A 19,938-nucleotide genomic window follows, 5' to 3' on the forward strand; every position below is an offset into this window, starting at 1 on the left:
GTGGTGCGGAGCCCGGGGCCGGAGCCAGACGGCCCGCACCGGGACCCGCTCCACCACTTCCGGCCATGACCTTGGGCTCGTCACCAAAGCTCGTCTGTAGGTGGAAGCTAAGAACAGTGCCCATCTCATATGGCTACTGGGGGCATCCGCAAACAGTAAGAATTAGCTTTGATGATCTGGGGTAAGAACCGATGCTCTGAACACACACAGTCAGCGCTCACAAGACGTGGTGGAATCACGGAACGCTGGAGCTCAAAGGGGCCTCAGCTGCTGTTGTCGACACAACCCGCTGGCCTCACCGATGAGGGACAGGAATGGACGTGCTGAGGTCGCTCGGATGCAGAGACGGGCCTGACACTCAGCTGTCCCTACTCCCAGGTCAACACCTCTCATTCCTGCGGTGTTTGGTCAGCACTTCCCAGGTGTGTGCCGGGTGCCAGCGAGGAGCTGGGAAAGGCAGACGGGGCGGGGATGAGATGAGGCCAGGAGCACAGGGGGGCAGGGGAGGGAGGCGCGTGCGCTCTGAGCGTGCGGTAAGCAGAGGCTCCCCAACAGAGTGACCAGTGAGCTGAGAAGGGATGCACAGGCGCGACAGGAGGTGAGCAGGGGGCAGGGGAGGAGGAGGCAGAGGGGACCGCCGGCGCTGGTGCCAGGACTGAACACACAAGCCCAGGAGCCCTCGTGCTGGCCGCCGGTCTCCACCACACTCACGGGAAAGCTGGCTCACCTCCCAGGGTTCACTGCCAGCCAGCGTTTCAGCACCTGGGCCAAGTCTACTTAAAAGGACTGCATGCTCCCTAAGGGTGGCAACGACCACGTGGGTCTCGCCCGCAGGCACCCTGGGGCGTAGTATGACCCAGCGCTGGGCCCACGGCAGGCCCTGGAGGGAGACCACACTCCAGCAAAGGCTTCCCTCTGAGCAGCACGGGCCAAGGCGCGGGGGCCAGGCAGACCCTCCAGTCCTGCGGGCCGATGCCCCACAGCGGACGCGGGGCAGCGACCACTCACACACCTTCTGCGTCCACGGCCTCCTTCATGATGATCTCCACCCGCTCCACGTGGTGCCGGTTCCAGAGGCCGTCCAGGGCCTTGCGGTTCTGGTCTCGGAAAGGCAGGATCTGGGCCACCACCTGACGGGGAAGGAGACTGTGGTGCTGTGCTTCCTCTCAGGACGAAGAGGGACTCCTGACCCAAGGAAGGGCCCCCAGCCTCTCCACCCCCCGCTCAGAAGAGACGCTCTCGGGAGCAACGGTCCCTGGACGCCAGGGCGTCACAGCCCAGGAAGGACTCCAGAAACCTCTCAGTAACCTATACAGGGTTACCGGCTTTTTATTTTGCAAAGAAAGAAAATATTTAAGGATTCTCTATCTTCTGTTACCATCAATTTTTAATAAAAGAGATATTTTAACATGAAAAATGGAGCAAGAAAAGCTTCAAATTGAATACCATCCAGTTTTGTTTTGTTTTTTTCCCTAATTTTTCCCATAAACAAGTGAAAAAACCTACCAGGATGGGCAAGTGGCCTGAGGCCCTGTCTTTGGAATACTGCAGCTCCAAACATGGCTGGTCGGAGGCGACGCCTCTGCCCCAGGGGGCTGTGTGGTGCCCCCGCTGCGGCCCTGGGCCCACGTCCTGGGCAGCACCAGAGAACAGAGGTGTTCGTGTATCCTCTGCTGCGGTTTCCGGGAAGAGGTGTCCCGAAGGGGCCCTGAAGGTAGGTTCAGAGGGAGCTGGCCGGCTGACGAGCATCAGCCAGGAGGCCAGCCCCTCGCTCCGCCACGGGGCCTGGGTGAGGAGCATGGACTTAGGGTCCCCATTACATTTTAAGACCTCGCTACCAGCCTTCTGGTTCAAAACAGAACTCAGGAAGAAAAAGGTACTGAGAAAGAGCCGATGGGTGTGGAGTAAGGTGGTCAATTCTAATTCCCCTGGCATGCCCAGCTGGAAGCCAGGTCCAGACCCCAGAGTCTCAGGGCCCCCTCTGCAGGGAATGCAGGGCAACGCGGAGACATCAGAGCCCAAACCCTGGCTGGGAAACAAAGAGGACAGGATACACTAAAGAACAGGCGGCTGGACACGTGGACATGGGCCAAGCGGTCCTGCCCTTGCCACTCACCGCCTTTCCTCCGGCCTCTTACCTCCTGCCCACCGTCAAGATGACCATGGGAGCCCAGATTTTGCGACGCCTTCAGGCCCAATTCTGCCATCGGTGTGGCCCTGTGGACAGGGTCTACCTGCACCAGCTCCCTCCACCCCAGAGGGCTCCTAGCTGCAGGCTCACCTGCTTGCCCAGGTAATGGTCCACCCGGTACATCTCCTCCTCTTGGAAAAAGCTCCCAAGCTCTGTGGCCAGCTGCTGGGCTGAGCGGTAGTCACGGCCAAAGGGTTTCTCAAGGACAACGCGCAGCCAGGCACCTGGGCCTGGACGGCAGCTGCTGTTGACGTTGCGGGCAATTTCTGCATAGGCGAAGGGTGGCACCGAGAAGTAGAAAATCCTGCCGGCCTCCTGGAGGCCTTCCTGCCGGACCCGGGCCTCAATGTCCTTGCTCAAGGCCAGATAGTCCTCAGGCGTCTTCAGGCGGCGGTACTCGCTCAGCTGCTGGAACTGAGCCTTGAGTTCAGCACAGCGACCGGGAGCTGTGTCCCTGGGGCAGGAGAGGGACCTCAGGACCTTGGCTATGACCTCCTGGCCCTGCTCGGTGCTCGTCAGAGCAGTCCCGTGGAAGCGAAGACTCTGGCTCTTCCCCGCCTCCTCCAGGTACAGCTGGAACAGCCCCTGCCATAGGTATTTTCTGGCCAGGTCCCCGGTGGCTCCCAGCAGGATTATGGAGACGTGTCCCTGGAGCTCCTGGGCCTGCAGGCAGCCCAGCAGGGCCATGCACACGGCCGCCGTGAGCATATTCCAAGCGCCTGCGTGCCTGGGGCACATGGGGAAGACAGACAAGGAACAAGGAAGGATCAGACACGGCTCAGGCGGCTGTGATGCAGGAGGGAAACACACTTCTAGGTTATCAAACACTTCCTGCCTGGCAAGAAACAGCCACCTGGTTCTCAGGGAAATGTTACAGTCCCACAGCTTCCCTCTCCCTCCTCAGCAGCTTGGCTTCTCTGCCTCAGTGGGTCAGGAGCCTGCCCCGTACGCAAGGACGACACCACTTGCTAGAGGTGGGCCATTCTGCGGCAGGAGCAGGGCAAGGTGGCACCAGCCGTCAGGGAGGTCCCAGTGCTGCCGTGTGCTTGGAGCTGTCCACTCTACGACCGAGGCCAGTCTTGTCCACAAGCACGGGTGGCCGGGACCATCGGAGCAGCAAGCAGGCCTTGGTCTTGGATGATGGCTGGAACTTTGGGAGGAGACATCACTGCCCCCTCACTTCCTCCTCTGCTCTTCTCTTGTCTACTGGGCTCCAAGCACAAAATGATCACTAATCACTGCTACAGCACAGTGACCAAAAACACGGACTCCGGAACCAACTGGCTGAGTTTGAATCCCAGCTCAGCCCTTACTCTGAACAATTATTTAACCTCTCTGGGACTTCCCTGGAGGTCCAGTGAGTAAGACTCTGTGCTCCCAATGCAAGGGGCCTGGGTTTGATCCCTGGTCAGGGAACTAGATCCCGTATGCATGCCACAACTAAAAGATTCTGCGTGTCGCAACTAAGACCCAGTGCAGCCAAAATAAATAAACAAAATAACATTTTCAAAAAAATTATTTAACCTCTCTATACCTCCGTTTCCTCATCAGAAACAGGGGTATTAGTGGTACCTACATCATAGGGCTGTTAAAAGGATAAAATGAGTTAACATTGAAAACATGTTTAGGACAATGCCTATCTCCTATGATGCACTATATAAGTGTAGCTATCATTATGGAATATTGTTAATAGCAGCAAACACTGAAAGCTACCATGTGTCCAACACGGAGCTAAGCACTTCTGTGCATTGGCTCTCACTGAATCCAGACAAGAGCCCTGAAAAGAACCAGTGGAGAGGGTACTATCATAGCCCCCCCCCCCCGCGCCACTTTGCAGATAGACAAGCTGAGGCTCAGGGAGGTGAAGGTCCCGTGGTGGGAAAGCGGGGAGCCAGGCAGGCACCGGGCTCCTTGGCTCCAGAGCTGATGGACAGCAATTACACACTGCAGCCTCTCCAAGGTTAGCCTAACTTCTTGGCTAGTTTTCAGCCTCAAATTTGAAGCAGCTGACATGCAGGAAAGGCGAGAGGCCTTGGACCTGTCACAAATGCACCAGAGGGTTTAATTTCTCTGGGCTTCTGCTCTGACCAAAGCTGTAGGGCTTGATACGCTCAATTCCTACTCCATGGCTCTCCCATTCTCCAGTTTCCTGCCAAGGCCAATGCTTTGAAGGAAAGGCAGAGGAAGTGGGAGGAAAGCAACACGGGTTCTCAGACATAGGTGGGGGGACCGGGGCCCAGCCTGGGGTGCGGGAAGACTGAAGAAGGAACAATAATAATTATTATATGGCACTTATTATATGGCAAGTATTCTACCGATAAAGGATCAACAAAATCCTCAACAATGAGGCTACAGTCTAGTTACACAGATAGGGACACTGAGGTTTAAAGAAATAGCAGGACTTCTGAAAAGGCCCTGCAGACCTTCCCACATCCCTTTACCATCCCCTATATCAAGGGACCAGACCTGCCCGTGACTCTGACATCAACCCCCTCCTCTCACTTTGCACTTTGCCTCTTCCACATCTTTCTTGAGATCCAGCTCCAAGATGGCCCTGGTTAGTGGCCAAACCAAGATGAGGTTCCAGCAACAGTGTCTGCACCAGAATCTATAGGACACCAGACATTCCCATCATTGGAGATTTAACTGAAGGACCAAGGGACCACATGAGCAGCCCCCCAGCTTCCTCTTCCACTGTCCCTTTATCTGCACTCGCGCCCAAATCCACAGATGGCCCGGAGAACCATTCCACTTTCTTCTCCTGCTTTCCTGTCCTTGGCCCTTCAAGCATTTCTTTCTCACCTGGCAACCGCCCCTGTCTGGAGGGAAGGAAAAGCTGCAAGGTCAGTGCAGGAAAGAGGCAGCGAGAAATCTGAAGCCCAGAGAACAGCCTAGAGAAGGAGGAGCCGCCAGCTGGCAGCTGTGTCTCAGAGCTCCTGACCAGATACTGGTAGCCAGAGGTCTGGACGTGCCTGGACGGGCAGGTGAGGGAGCCCCGAGGGCCGGCACCTCTACCCCACCCCCAGAAACTGCAGAAAGCCGTGCCGCTTGGCCGCTTGGCCTGAGCTGACCCTTGGGCCTCGATTTAACCCTGTTCTGACTCTGAAGTCCGCTGCGGTCTTCCCTGCCCAGCCCTGTCCAGGCTCCCAGTTCTCAGGTTAGCCGCCCTCATCTCTTGCTTACCTCCCCAGCCTCCTTTAAACAAACACAGATCAGAAATATCAGTCACCGCAACATGGTTGCTTACTCTGTGGTTGCTGAACAACCAGGGAACCGCCCTTTCCTTAACAAGTAAGGGGGTGTGGCTCTGTGTTTGTTTTTCTTATCACCATGTTTTCTAACCTTAACAGAGTTTCTCAAACTTATATGTGCTTATGAATCTCTTGCGGAGCTTTTTTTTTCTTTTCTTTTTTTATTTTTGCGGTACGCGGGCCTCTCACTGTTGTGGCCTCTCCCATTGCGGAGCACAGGCTCCGGACGCGCAGGCTCAGCGGCCACGGCTCACGGGCCCAGCCGCTCCGCGGCACGTGGGATCTTCCCGGACCAGGGCACGAACCCGTGTCCCCTGCATCGGCAGGCGGACTCTCAACCACTGCGCCACCAGGGAAGCCCTCTTGCGGAGCTTTTTAAAATGCAGATTCTGATGCAGAGGAGCCAGGGGTGGGGCCTACAGTGCTGAAAGCTGGTCCAAAGAGCCCAGGAGAAGGACTCTGGAATACTGAGTGGTGAAGCCCAGAGCCAGGGCTGTTGTCAGAGGAGCATCAGATGAGCTGGAGGGTTTTCAACCTGCCTCCTACTCCCTTCACCAAGGCAATGAACCTCTGATCCAGCAGGCCCAGGGCAGGTACAAACATGGGTATTTCAAAGCAGCCTCGAATGGCTGAGACTTGCCCATCCCCCTGCAAAACCTGGTTGCTAACGACCTGGAGCCTAATACCTGACGTTTACCAAGCAGTCAGCGTGTGCCAGAGGACGTAAATGCACTATCTCAACCTTCCCTCAAAACACTGTAGGGAAGGAGTTCTGCAAGGATGCCCATTTTACGGATGAGGAAACGGTAGGTGAAGTCAACCGTTGAGTCCCAGAGCCTGAGGCCCCCACTCACTGTGTTAAATAGCTCCCTTAGTCGAGTGGAGGAAGGTGGCCTTTGGGTAAGAGGATGGGCTCAAGGCCACCTCTGAGCTGTGTGACCCAATTAAGTCACCTAGTCAGTCCTCACCTTACAAGTGGGCTAATACCCCCAAACTAATGGAGGCTTGCGAAGAGGAGCTGAGACGGTAAAAGCCTTGCCGTTTCCTCCTCTCAGGGTCTACAGAGCCCAGCCCTGCAGACGGCACAGGACACACGCCAGCATCTGCTGGTCCTTACACCCTGAGAGGAGGAAGACGGGTGCACAGGTGCCCTCCCTGCTGCCCCGACAGAGAATAAACAGGCTCAGAGAAGCCCAATTACGTCAAAGTCAAGGTCAGGGTCCCCGCCCTGGAACAGAGGGGAGGTAACAGGGAACCAGATGGCTCTACACCCACCTGTGGCCCAAACTGCTCTTGGGCTGCGAGGCTCTGCTTTTGAAGGACTTTCTGAAGCACCTCCTCCTGCCTCCCTGCCTACTCTGAGAGGAACGGGCTGTAATACAACTCCTAAGATTACATCCTTGAACTTAGCCAAAAAGCACGGAAGTGGCATTCCCATGGCCGCTCCTGCTATGCATTGCTTCTGTTTTTAATTAATAAATAAGAAAACTATTAGTGCAAAGTTTGAGCCGCTCCAGGACAGGAGGACAGTGTATTAGACTGTGGATTGGAACACACGATGATCCTTCCCCAGAGAAATCTAAACACCACGTAACCTTGAACATGCATGTACCCTGGTGCGCCTCAGTTTCCCCATCTGTGAAGAGATGGAGCTAAAGGACCTCTACAGCACTTTCCTGCTCCTAAACTCTGTTTTCCAAGGAAAGGAGATAACATCTCTATTATCAGGGAGACGGCCACAGCCTTTCTGTAAGGGCAGTTTAGTGCTTGCAGCCTTAGGCCAACGGAGCAGGGCCGGGAAATACAGGACTGAAACAGGAAGCATGGAGCCGATAACTGAGTGTCACCCAGAAGTTAAGGCCAAACTCTTCGAAGCTATAACTTCAGCGTGTGGAGGATGCAGTTTCATTTACGACAATTATTATTCAAGATACTTGCCAGAAACACACTACGCTACCAAGTGAGGTGCCGCGGAGACATCCTCTGGGGGTGACAACGCTCATCCCAGAGTCGGGGCTGACCGGGCCCACGTCCAGAGTCCAGGGCACCTCTGGCTGCCCCCAGCTCCAGGGTGAGGGGTTCCTACCAGGCATCCTAGGAGACTCACCTTTTCAAGTGCGGCTCTGCTAACATCCCCAAAGCTGCGAGCACTGACATGGCCAGCCAGAGGGCATGGACCAGAAGCGGGGTTCCTGTCTGTTCTGCCCAAAGTGAAAGAGGCAGATGTGGGGTGCACCCAGGACCAGTCCCGGCACAGCCCCGGCCTGAGCGGGCGCTCCAGCGGCAGAGCCGTTTCTGGGAAACCACAGGCTGAAGCACCTCTGATCCCGCGGTCCCAGCAGACAAGCGGCAGGAGAAAGGAGCTGGGAGGCGAATGCCAGTGGCTGCTGCCGCTCTGATCCCTTTCACAATGCCACGTTGACACCTTTGACCTCTACCTTCTGTTTGCCCAGCAGGAGGAAGGGGGATCTCCTTCAAATCACAGCTCAGGAGCTTGGAATGTTTAAAAGAATGCATGGGAGTAAAACAAGAGTTCAAAGTGAAGGTGACTTTTAGCTAAAGTACAAGGGCAAGTGCCCAGTCCCTTCTACACTCGCCAACTCCAGTATGTTTCCTGCACTCTCTCCTTTGCGTTCTGGGTTCTCCGTACATCCCCAAGCAGATGCCAGCTGGACCCTTCGCGATGAACTGTGACCTGCATGTGTCCCCCTCAGGGCTGGACAGGGGATGGAATCCATAAGGTCAGCTCTGCGGCTTTTTCCTCCCTAATCTCAGAGAACCCTTATTCCCTTCAAACTCATGAGGTATCCATCCTGGGTCCCTGTGACCCAGATGGTAATGCTGGAGCCACCGCATACCTGCACTCAGGATGCCATTGCTAAATCTTCAGGCATCTGTCAGGTCAGTTGTTAAACACAGCCATTATTAAAAACTGAATTACACAAATTTATAACCAAAGAAGTTATATTAAAAACAAAGGGATTAGGGGAATTCTTTGGTGGTCCAGCGGTTAGGACTCCAAGCTTTCACTGCAAAGGGCCCGGGTTCAATCCCTGGTCAGGGAACTAAGATCCCACAAGCCGTGTGGCTCAGCCAAAGAAAAAAATAAATAAATAAAACTCTTAAAGCAAAAACAAAACAAAGGTATTAAATACTCAAAACTCAACACTCCCTAATTGATTTACTTCATTTTACTATTACCTATGCTCTTGACATTATTTAACCTATTGTGTCCATAAGGTGAAGATAGATACTCTGTAGCGGTGTGCTTGAGGCTGGCCCGCGTGGGAACATTTACACAGCAGGTGTCTGTCGGCAAATGCCATCAACCTGCCTCCCCACCGCCAACTGCCACCCTTTCAGAGGTTGTTAAACATTCACCAGCACACAGATGCCCATACACCAAGGGGTTACTCCCAGTCTGGACTTTCTCCCCCTAAACTCCCTTCTCCTACAGTCAACTACTGCTCTGACACCAACAGCTGGATGCCCGCAAGACTTAACCACGTTCAAAACTGAACTGACTTATCTCCCAAATGCTCCAAATGCAGGCCTTCCCCATCCCTGGCAAATGGCACCTCAAACCTTCCAGGGGCCAGAAACCCTGGGGTCACCGGATCTGTCAGCAAGTCCTATAGTTTCTGCGACCAGCACTTACCTGGCCACTTCCCACCGTTCTCACCTCCCTCCACCTCTGCACTCTGGCCCCAGCCACCATCGCCTCTGTCTGGACCACTGTAGGAACCAGCGCACTGGCCTCCCGTTTCTATCTTCGCCCAAACCCAGCACAGTGATCTGTTTATAGCATCAGTCAGATAGCGTCATTCTTCTGTGTGGTGGCCTGCGGGGTCTACACATTCTGGTCTCCCATCTAGTACCTCTTTGATCTTTTCTCCTATTCTCTGCCCCTCTCTGGGCTCCAGCCACCCATCCTCCTGCCTCAGGGCCTTTGTACTTGCTGTTCCCGCTGCCTGACCTACTTTTCCCTGCAGACATCCACGTGGTCCACTCCCTCACTAACTGCAATTCTTTGCTGAAATGTCACCTTCTCAGTGAGGCTTTCTCAGCCGACTCTGAGTAAAATCATAAACCTCCAACCCTCATCTCATCCCCTGCTTTATTTCTCCCCCTAGTACATATCTGTATGTGATAAGTATATTTATTTTGTTTATTGTCTGTCACCCCTCCGCTCAAAAACATAAGTGCCAATGAGGACAGGGGTTTTGTGTTTTGTTCACCGCCCACCCCCAGGGCCTGGCACACACTATAAATATCTGCTGAGTGAACAAGAGAATTCCTATCGCCCAAGACCACCAGCACCTGTGTGTGAGCACCTGCGTGTGAACGATGGCACGAAGGAATAAATCTCTAATGGTGACTTCAAGCACTGTGACACAGCACACAACAGCAGCAGCTCACTACTTGAAATGATAATATGAACAATAAAAGGGAATATAGAGTATTTAACTAAATGCCAAATACTGGGCTAAGAGCTTCACAGACACCATGCCATTTAATTCTCGCCACAGCTTATGAGATAGGTACTATTTTTTTTTCTTTTTTTTTTTGTGGTACGTGGGCCTCTCACTGTTGTGGCCTCTCCCATTGTGGAGCACAGGCTCCGGACGCGCAGGCTCAGCGGCCATGGCTCACGGGCCCAGCCGCTCCGCGGCATGTGGGATCTTCCCGGACCGGGGCACGAACCCGTGTCCCCTGCATCGGCAGGCGGACTCTCAACCACTGCGCCACCAGGGAAGCCCCGACAGGTACTATTATTATCCCCATTTTTAGAATGAGTAGAGAGAAAACTAAGGTGCAGAGAGATAAAATAACTTACTGAGGGTCAGGCAGCTCAGAGGTGAGAGGATTTGAATACAGGCAGCCTGGTTCCAGCACTTACTTCCCACCTACCTGTAAAACGTGTGACTACAACCCCAAATAGGAAATTTAAAACACTGTTTTAGGGATGTTTCTGGTGGGGCAGTGGTTGAAAATCCGCCTGCCAATGCAGGGGACACGGGTTCGAGCCCTGGTCCGGGAAGAGCCCACATGCCACGGCAACTAAGCCCACACGCCACAACTACTGAGCCTGCGCTCTAGAGCCCTTGAGCCACAACTGCTGAATCCCGCACACCACAACTACTGAAGCCCGCGCGCCTAGAGTCCGTGCTCCGCAACAAGAGAAGCCACCGCAGTGAGAAGCCCGCGCACCGCAACGAGGAGTAGCCCCCGCCTGCCGCAACTAGAGAAAGCCCGCGCGCAGCAACAAAGACCCAATGCAGCCAAAAATAAATAAATAAATTTTAAAAACCCAAAAACAAAGAAAACCCACTGTTTCAGTGTGGACACTGACTCTGCTCCCCTCCAAGACTGGAATGACTGGTCTAAACACTGACGTAAGCGACCCGGGCTGGTCGGCAGCTCTGCTTCCCTGCTGTGAATGGCCGTGGCCTCCCGTGTCCACTCCAACAGCGATTCACTCACCTCCGCTCTGACATCATGAAAACGCTGTATTTAAGCCTGAGTTGCCTTCTCTAAACCCGGAAGGCCCTTTGCCGGGGAAGGGCTCCTTTCTGGACTCCTTAGCCACTCAGTAGCTGTGTGAGCTCACACAAGTTATTTACCCTCTCCCAGCCTTGACCACAGAGTGGGAAAACAAGTTGACGAGAAGCACAAAAGGAGACGATCCATATAAAGCGCTTGGCACGATGCTTGGCACGCAGTAAGCACCCGAGAAATGTTGGCCTCTGTCTTTATTAAACCAAGAACATCATGAGGAAAGCGAATTCTCTTGCTTGTCTCTTGGAACTCTGCTGCAGAACCAATTAACTTCCCACAACAGAAGAAAATGCCAAGGAACAGCACATCGACAACTCTGTGACCTTCCAGTCATACTGATGAAAAATCAAAGGGATATAATGCTGAGATGGTTAAAAAAAAGTCCCCACCCCAGCCCATGAGGGGTTTATAATCTGGCCCAAAGAATACAGGAGTAGAGTAAACCTCTAACTCTGCAGCCTTGGGCCTTTCACTTAACTACTCAGGGCCTTTTCTCCAGCTGGAAAATGGGGATCACCCACCTCATTTAATGTCTGGGGGAAAACCCCCCGGAATCATGACAGTGAAAATACTTTGAGAGGTAACGGTGGTAAGAGGTCTCCTAGACAGAGAGCCACCCAGCTCCCAGCTCAGGGCAACCAAAAGCAAAACCAGACATCCTGCTCTGTCCACGGGTTAGGGCCTGGCAGAGTCCATGGTGAAATTTGGCAACAAGCAATGACATTTTGCCTCGTTCCATCAATAAAGTGAGAAGTGGGTAGGCCACAGATGACCAGAGGTGCCTCTTGGTTTCCCTCTGTCTGCCCACAGATTTGACTGTTTCTCTTTTAAACAGCCTAAAACCAACCATCTGACAATAAGAGTCACTTAGTAAATTCTAGTCTTTGGATAAAAATAACTTTGAATGTTTGCCTGGAGTGGTTATTTGATGAGCAGTTATGTACCTCAAAGAAACATGTACACAAAATACTGCCTACAAACGAGCTCTGTGCAGGCCAAACACTGAGCCTTTTTATCTCAGGTGCTGCTAAAACTTGCCAAAAGATTAGCCTCAAAAGCTGATCGCTGTACAAAATGTACAACATAATTTAAAATACACCCAGCCTGCTGGATGCTGGTGGGGGACCTCGAAGCCCAAGAAGACAGGAGGAACCCCCAAACGAACCGGTAGGACGTGGGGGGACTTGAGCGGGGAGGAGAAGTGGAGGCCGGAGGGCGCCACTGAGGGGTGGCTGAGAGCAGGGGGGGGCTCCCACGCCTGGAGGGACCGTTGGGGGCTCGGATCGGGGGGGGGAGTATGCCCAGCATTTCCTCTGCTCAATCGTCTGGGGAAGCCTGCCCAGTTATCGGGCTGGGTCCTACGCCTGCCCTCAGAGCCCCCCCCCCCTCAGGGCCCTGTTTGTCCTGGGGGCGTAAGAGGGAGGCCTGGGGAGAACAGGAAAGGCAGGCGGGAGGGGCACTCCATGACCAGAGGAGCAGAGCGGGAGAGGAGCAGAGGGTGTTGGCCCCGCCCACTCGACCCTGGGAAGCATTCTGGGCTCCCAGGTAGGGTTCCCCCGCCCCCTGAGAACAGAGGCGGGAGGCACACCTGGGTCCCTTCTGTTCCACTGAGCCTAAGCCCCATCCCCCATCCCTGTCGGGGGCCTTTTCCAGCCCTGTGGTCCCAAGCATAGGCACCGCCCACCACCCAACCCCCACCCCTGTTTAGGCCCTGCCCTTCACAGCCAAGGTCTTTTCCACCTTTATTTTTTTCCTCCTCCTCTTTACTATTGCAGTTCTGTTTTACCTTCCGGTTGTTGTTTCATCTGTATTTTTATTTTTATATTCTTTCTAACATATCTGTTCATATCCTAGTCTAATTTTTTTACTTTGTTATTGTTCTCTTTTTTTTTTTTTTTTGCCACCCCACACGGCATGCTGGACCTTGGTTCACAAGTCGGGTGTTGGGCGGAAGCTCCTGAGATGGGAGCTCCAAATATGAACCCTGGACAAACAGAGAACCTCAGACCCTAGGGAATATTCATCAGAGTGAGGTCTCCCAGAGGTCCTCATCTTAGCACCAAGACCAGCTCTACCCAAGAGCCTACAAGCTCCAGTGTTGGAAGCCTCAGGCCAAACAACCAGTACGACAGGAACACAACACAATCCAACTCATCAAAAAAAAAAAAAAAAAAAAAAATGAGATGGCAAAAAAATATGTCACAGGTGAAGGAGCAAGGTAAAAAACCTATAAGACCAAATAAATGAAGAGGAAATAGGCAATCTACCTGAAAAAGAATTCAGAGTAATGATAGTAAAGATGATCCAGAATCTTAGAAATAGAATGGAGGCATGGAATGAGAAAATACAAGAAATGTTTAACAAAGATCTAGAAGAACTAAAAAACAAACAGAGATGAACAACACAATAACTGAAATGAAAAATACCCTAGAAGGAATCCATAACAGAATAATGGAGGGAGAAGAACGAATAAGTGAGCTGGAAGACAAAATGGCAGAAATAACTGCCGAGGAGCAGAATAAAGAAAAAAGAATGAAAATACTGAGGACAGTCTCAGAGACCTCTGGGACAACACTAAACTCACCAACGTTCGAATTATAGGGGTCCCACAAGAAGAAGAGAAAAAGAAAGGGTCTGAGAAAATATTTGAAGAGATTATAATGGAAAAGTTCCCTAACATGGGAAAGGAAATAGTCACTCAAGTCCAGGAAGCACAGAGTCCCATACAGGATAATCCCTAGGAGAAACACACCAAGACACATATTAATCAAACTAACAAAAATTAACTTCAAAGAAAAAATATTAAAAGCAGCAAAGGAAAAACACAAAATAACATACAAAGGAATCCCATAAGGTTATCAGCTGATTTTTCAGTGGAAACCCTGCAGGCCAGAAGGGAGTGGCAGGATATACTTAAAGTGATGAAAGAGAGAAACCTACAACCAAGATTACTCTACCCAGCAAGGATCTCATTCAGATTCAACGGAGAAATCAAAAGCTTTTCAGATAAGCAAAAGCTCAGAGAATTCAGCACCACCAAACCAGCTTTACAACAAACGCTAAAGGAACTTCTCTAGGTGGGAAACACAAGAGAAGAAAAAGACCCACAAAAACAATCCAAAAACAATTAAGAAAATGGTAATAGGAACATACATATCAATAATAACCTTGAATGTAAATGGATTAAATGCCCCAACCAAAAGATACAGACTGGCTGAATAGATACAAAAACAAGACCCATATATATGCTATCTACAAGAGACCAACTTCAGACCTAGGAACGCATACACACTGAAAGTGAAGGAGGCGGGGTGGAAAAAGATATTGCACGCAAATGGAAATCAAAAGAAAGCTGTGGTAGCAATACTCGTATCAGATTAAATAGACTTTAAAATACTGTTGCAAGAGATAAGGAAGGACACTACATAATGATCAAGGGATCAATCCAAGAAGATATTAACAATTATAAATGTTTATGCACCCAACATAGGAGCACCTCAATACATAAGGCAAATGCTAACAACCATGAAAGGGGAAATCGACAGTAACACAGTTAACAGTAGGGGACTTTAACACCCCACTTACACAAATGGACAGACCATCCAAACAGAAAATAAATAAGGAAACACAAGCTTTAAATGACACAATACACCAGATGGATTTGATATTTATAGAACATTCCACCTGAAAGTGGCAGAATACACTTTCTTCTCAAGTGCACATGGAACATTCTTCAGGATAGATCACATCTTGGGTCACAAATCAAGTCTCGGAAAATTTAAGAAAATTGAAATCGTATCAAGCATCTTTTCTCACCAAAACGCTATGAGATTGGAAATCAATTACAGGAAAAAAAACTGAAAAAAAAAACACAAATAAATGGAGGCTAAACAGTGCACTACTAAATAACCAAGAGATCACTGAAGAAATCGAAGAAGAAATAAAAAATACATAGAAACAAATGACAACGACAACCCAAAACTTATGGGACACAGCAAAAACAATTCTAAGAGAGAAGTTTATAGCATTTCAATCTCACCTCAAGAAACAAGAAAAATCTCAAAAAAAAATCCAACCCTACACGTAAAGCAACTAGAGACAGAAGAACAAAGAAAATCCAAAGTCAGTAGAAAGAAAGAAGTCATAAAGATCAGAGCAGAAATAAATGAAATACAAACGAAGAAAACAATAGCAAAGATCAATAAAACTAAAAGCTGGTTCTTTGAGAAGATAAACAAAATTGATAAACGCTTAGCCAGCCTCATCAAGAAAAAAAGGGAGAAGAGGCAAATCAATAAAATTAGAAATGAAAAAGGAGAAATCACAACTGATACTGCAGAAATACAAAGGATTATAAGAGACTACTACAAAGAAGTATATGCCAATAAAATGCACAACCATGAAGAAATGGACAAATACTTGGCAAGGGACAATTTTCCAAGACTGAACCAGGAAGAATTAGAAAATATAAACAGACCTATCACAAGTAATGAAATTGAAACTGTAATTAAAAATCTTCCAACAAAGAGAAGTCCAGGACCAGATGGCTTCACAGGCAAATTCTACCAAACATTTAGAGAAGAGCTAACACTGATCCTTCTCAAACTCTTCCAAAAAATTGCAGAGGGAGGAACACTCCCTAATTCATTCTATGAAGCCACCATCTCCCTGATACCAAAACCAGAAGATATCACAAAAAAAGAAAATTATACACCAACATTACTGATGAACATAGATGCAAAAATCCTGAACAAAATACTAGCAAACAGAATCCAACAACATATTAAAAGGATCATACAGCATGATCAAGTGGTACTTATCCCAGGGATGCAAGGATTCTTCAATATACACAAATCAATCACTGTAATACAACACATTAACAAATCATTGAACATCTCAATATATGCAGAAAAAGCTTTTAGCAAAATTCAACACCCATTTATGATAAAAACTCTCCAGAAAATGGGCATAGAGGGAAACTACCTCCACATAATAAAGGCCATATATGACAAACCCACAGCAAACATCATACTCAGTGGTGAAAAACTGAAAGCATTTCCACATGATCAGGAACAAGACAAGATTCCACTCTTGCCACTCTTATTCAACATAGTTTTGGAAATCCTAGCCATGGCAATCAGAGAAGAAAAAGAAATAAAAGGAATAGAAACTGGAAAAGAAGTACAACTGTCACTGTTTGCAGATGACATGATACTATACATAGAAAATCCTAAAGATGCCACCAGAAAACTACTAGAACTAATCAATGAATTTGGTAAGGTTGCAAGATACAAAATTAATGCAAAGAAATCTCTGACATTCCTATACACTAACAACGAAAAATCAGAAAGAGAAATTAAGGAAACAATCCCATTTACCATCACAACAGAAAAAATAAAATATTTAGGAATAAACCTATCTAAGAAGGTGAAAGATGTGCACTCAGAAAACTATAAAACACTGATGAAAGAAATCAAAGATGACATAAACAGATGGAAAAATATACCATGTTCTTGGATTGGAAGAATCAATATCATGAAAATGACTATACTATCCAAGCAATCTACAGATTCAATGCAATCCCTATCAAACTACCAATGGCATTCTTCACAGAATTAGACAAAAAAGTTTACAATTCATATGGAAACACAAAAGTCCCCAAATAGTCAAAGCAATCTTGAGAAAGAAAAACAGAGCGGGAGGATTCAGGCTCCCCAACTTCAAACTATACTACAAAGCTACAGTAATCAAGACAGTATTGTACTGGCACAAAAACAGAAATATAGATCAATGGTACAAGATAGAAAGCCCAGAGATAGACCCACGCACATATGGTCACCTAATTTACAACAAAGGAGGCAGGAACATACAACGGAGAAAAGACAGCCTCTTCAATAAGTGGTGCTGGGAAAACTGGACAACTACATGTAAAAGAATGAAATTAGAACACTACCTAACACCATACACAAAAATAAGCTCCAAATGGATTAAAGACCTAAATGTAAGACCAGACACTACAAAACTCTTAGAAGACTTCCCTGGTGGCACAGTGGTTAAGAATCTGCCTGCCAATGCAGGAGACACGGGTTCGAGCCCTGTTCCGGGAAGATCCCACATGCCGAGAAGCAACTAAGCCCTTGTGCCACAACTACTGCGCCTGTGTGCTAGAGCCCATGAGCCACGACTACTGAGCCCGCGTGCCACAACTACTGAAGCCGTCGCACCTAGAGCCTGTGCTCTGCAACAAGAGAAGCCACCGTAATGAGAAGCCCATGCACTGCAACGAAGAGTAGCCCCCGCTCGCCACGACTAGAGAAAGCCCACGTGCAGCAGCAAAGACCCAATGCACCCAAAAATAAATAAATAAGTACATATATTAAAAAAAAAAAAAAAACTCATAGGAAAACATAGGAAAAACACTCTTTGACATAAACCACAGCAAGATCTTTTTTGGCCCACCTCCTAGAGTAATGAAAATTAAAACAAAAATAAACAAATGGGACCTAATGAAGCTTAAAAGCTTTTGCACAGCAAAAGAAACCATAAGCAAGCCGAAAAGACAACCCTCAGAATGGGAGAAAATATTTGCAAATGAAACAACGGACAAAGGATTAATCTCCAAAATAAACAAACAGCTCATGGAGCTCAATATCAAAAAAACAAACAGTCCAATTAAAATATGGGCGGAAGACCTAAATAGACATTTCACCAAAGAAGACATACAGATGTCCAAGAGGCACATGAAAAGATGCTCAACATCACTAATTATTAGAGAAATGCAAATCAAAACTACAATGAGGTATCACCTCACACTGGTCAGAACGGCCATTATCAAAAAATCTAGAAACAATAAATGCTGGAGAGGGTGTGAAGAAAAGGGAACCCTCTTGCACTGTTGGTGGGAATGTAAATTGATACAGCCACTATGGAGAACAGTATGGAGGTTCCTTAAAAAACTACAAATAGAACTACCATATGACCCAGCAATCCCACTACTGGGCATATACCCTGAGAAAACCATAATTCAAAAAGACACATGCACCCCAGTGTTCACTGCAGCTCTATTTACACTAGCCAGGACATGGAAGCAACCTAAATGTCCATCATCAGATGAATGGATAAAGAAGATGTGGCACATGTATACAATGGAATATCACTCAGCCATAAAAAGGAATGAAACTGAGTTATTTGTAGTGAGGTGGATGGACCTGGAGTCTGTCATACAGCGTGAAGTAAGTCAGAAAGGGAAAAACAAATACCGTATGCTAACGCATATATATGGAATCTTAAAAAAAAAAATGGTACTGATGAACCTAGTGGCAGGGCAGGAATAAAGACGCAGACGTAGAGAGTGGACTTGAGGACACGGGGTGGGGGGGGAAGCTGGGGTGAAGTGAGAGCGGCATTGACACATATACGCTACCAAATGTAAAATAATAGATGGCTAGTGGGAAGCAGCGGCATAGACAGGGAGATCAGCTCTGTGCTCTGCGAGGTCTTAGAGAGGTGGGACAGGGAGGGTGGGAGGGAGGCTCAAGAGGGAGGGGATATATGTATACATATGGCTGATTCACTTTGTCGTACAACAGAAACTAACACAGTATTGTGAAGCAAAATTATACTCCAGTAAAGATCTATAAAAATAAATAAATAAAAATATAATATACATGGAAAAAAAATACACCCGGTCTACCCAGGTTTCCCTCATTGGCTACCTTTCAAGAGCTACGGGCCTGGTGGGGGGAGGGGACAGAGCGTTGGGGGACAAGCAATTTCGGCTTATTTTTCCAGAAGTTCTCACTTCCAGCTACACATTCAAGTTTGAGTGAGCAGATTTTCAGAGACCCAGATAGGTTTACTTCTGCAAAACCATTCACTGGATGGATGTGTTTGAAACGCTGATCGAAACCTGAGCGCTAATGCCAAAGATTAAGCAGATTCCGGGGTGGGGGAGTGGGGAAGCCGCAAGTTCCTCCTCTCAGTGAACTGAACTGCAGAAACCCTTGGGAAAGGGGACGCCGTCGGCCCCTCCGGACCAGCCTCGACCGCGCCTGGCTGCCTCCTGCCCACTCGTCACCAAACACAACTGCCGCGTCAGGGGATCTACGGAGGCGGAAGCGAACAATAATTTATTTCGCGGAAGGAAGGCGGGGAAGGGAATTCGGGCGGGTGGGTGGTGGCTGGGGTGACTCTTCCCATCTGACGCCCAAGGATTTCACAGCCACGCGGGGCCGGCCTCCCGGGCCTGAGGGTTCGGCTGGGCGCGAGCACGCGGTCGCCCTCCGGCTGTAAATAATTCCTGCGGCCAAAGGAGCCGGAGAGAAAGCGGGGGATGCAGCTTACTTCATCTCGCCCGTCAGAGCCGCTTCTCCGGGAAACGTCGGGGGCTGCGCAGGGGGCCCGGTGCTGCGGGCCAAGCCCAGGCCAGGCCGGGGCCCCGCAATTCCTCTTCCGCCCTCCGGGCCCACCCTAACAGGGGCGCGTCACGCGGCCGCGCGCTCGGGTTTCGCCAGCGGCGCCGGGGGCGGTGAGCGGGGAGGGCGCGAGGCCAGGTCCGGCCCGACCCAAGGCGAGACGCGTCAGTGTCCGCGAGGGCTGTGCACCCGCGGGACCTGGGCCTCAGACCACTGCGGCCTCGGCGCGCGCGCGCGCGCAAAAGGCCACCCCACCCCCGGGCCAGGGACGCGCACGCGCAGTGGAACCAGGCGAGGGGCGCGCGCAGTGGGGCCGAACCAGGGGCGAGCGGCGGAGGCGCAGGCGAGGCCACGCCCCCTAGCTCCGGTCGCTCGGAGTAGGGGAGCCGGGGCGGGGGCGGGGGCTGGGGCCCTCCTGCATGATTCCTTGGTTCCCGTGGATGGGCTGGACGTAAGAACGAAGTGAGCGGACCCTTCTGTGTCGCCCTGGGTTCTCTTGTGCATCGTAGGGGCCGCCTTCTGG

The 19,938-nt window shown here is 49.9% G+C and overlaps 1 protein-coding gene across 4 annotated transcripts in view; it reads right to left on the reverse strand.

Annotated features, from left to right (window-relative positions):
* Positions 1-19,695, reverse strand: part of H6PD (hexose-6-phosphate dehydrogenase/glucose 1-dehydrogenase) — a 39,552-nt gene extending 19,857 nt beyond the window's left edge. The window contains exons 1-3 of one of the 4 annotated variants that reach the window (XM_059052281.2): positions 19,345-19,695; positions 2,282-2,918; positions 1,013-1,130 (exon numbers count right to left, since the gene is read on the reverse strand). In XM_059052281.2, coding sequence (XP_058908264.1) covers positions 1,013-1,130; positions 2,282-2,918; positions 19,345-19,349 — 760 coding nt within the window. In that variant the 5' untranslated portion in view covers positions 19,350-19,695. Of the gene's footprint in view, positions 1-1,012; positions 1,147-1,506; positions 2,011-2,281; positions 2,919-10,926; positions 11,060-19,344 lie in introns of those variants that run through there. The other 3 variants (XM_067018057.1, XM_059052311.2, XM_067018051.1) reach the window with 3 other exon arrangements.
* Positions 19,696-19,938: the final 243 nt, after the last annotated feature.

Source organism: Kogia breviceps, chromosome 1, assembly GCF_026419965.1.
Source record: "Kogia breviceps isolate mKogBre1 chromosome 1, mKogBre1 haplotype 1, whole genome shotgun sequence".
Lineage (NCBI taxonomy): Eukaryota > Metazoa > Chordata > Mammalia > Artiodactyla > Physeteridae > Kogia > Kogia breviceps.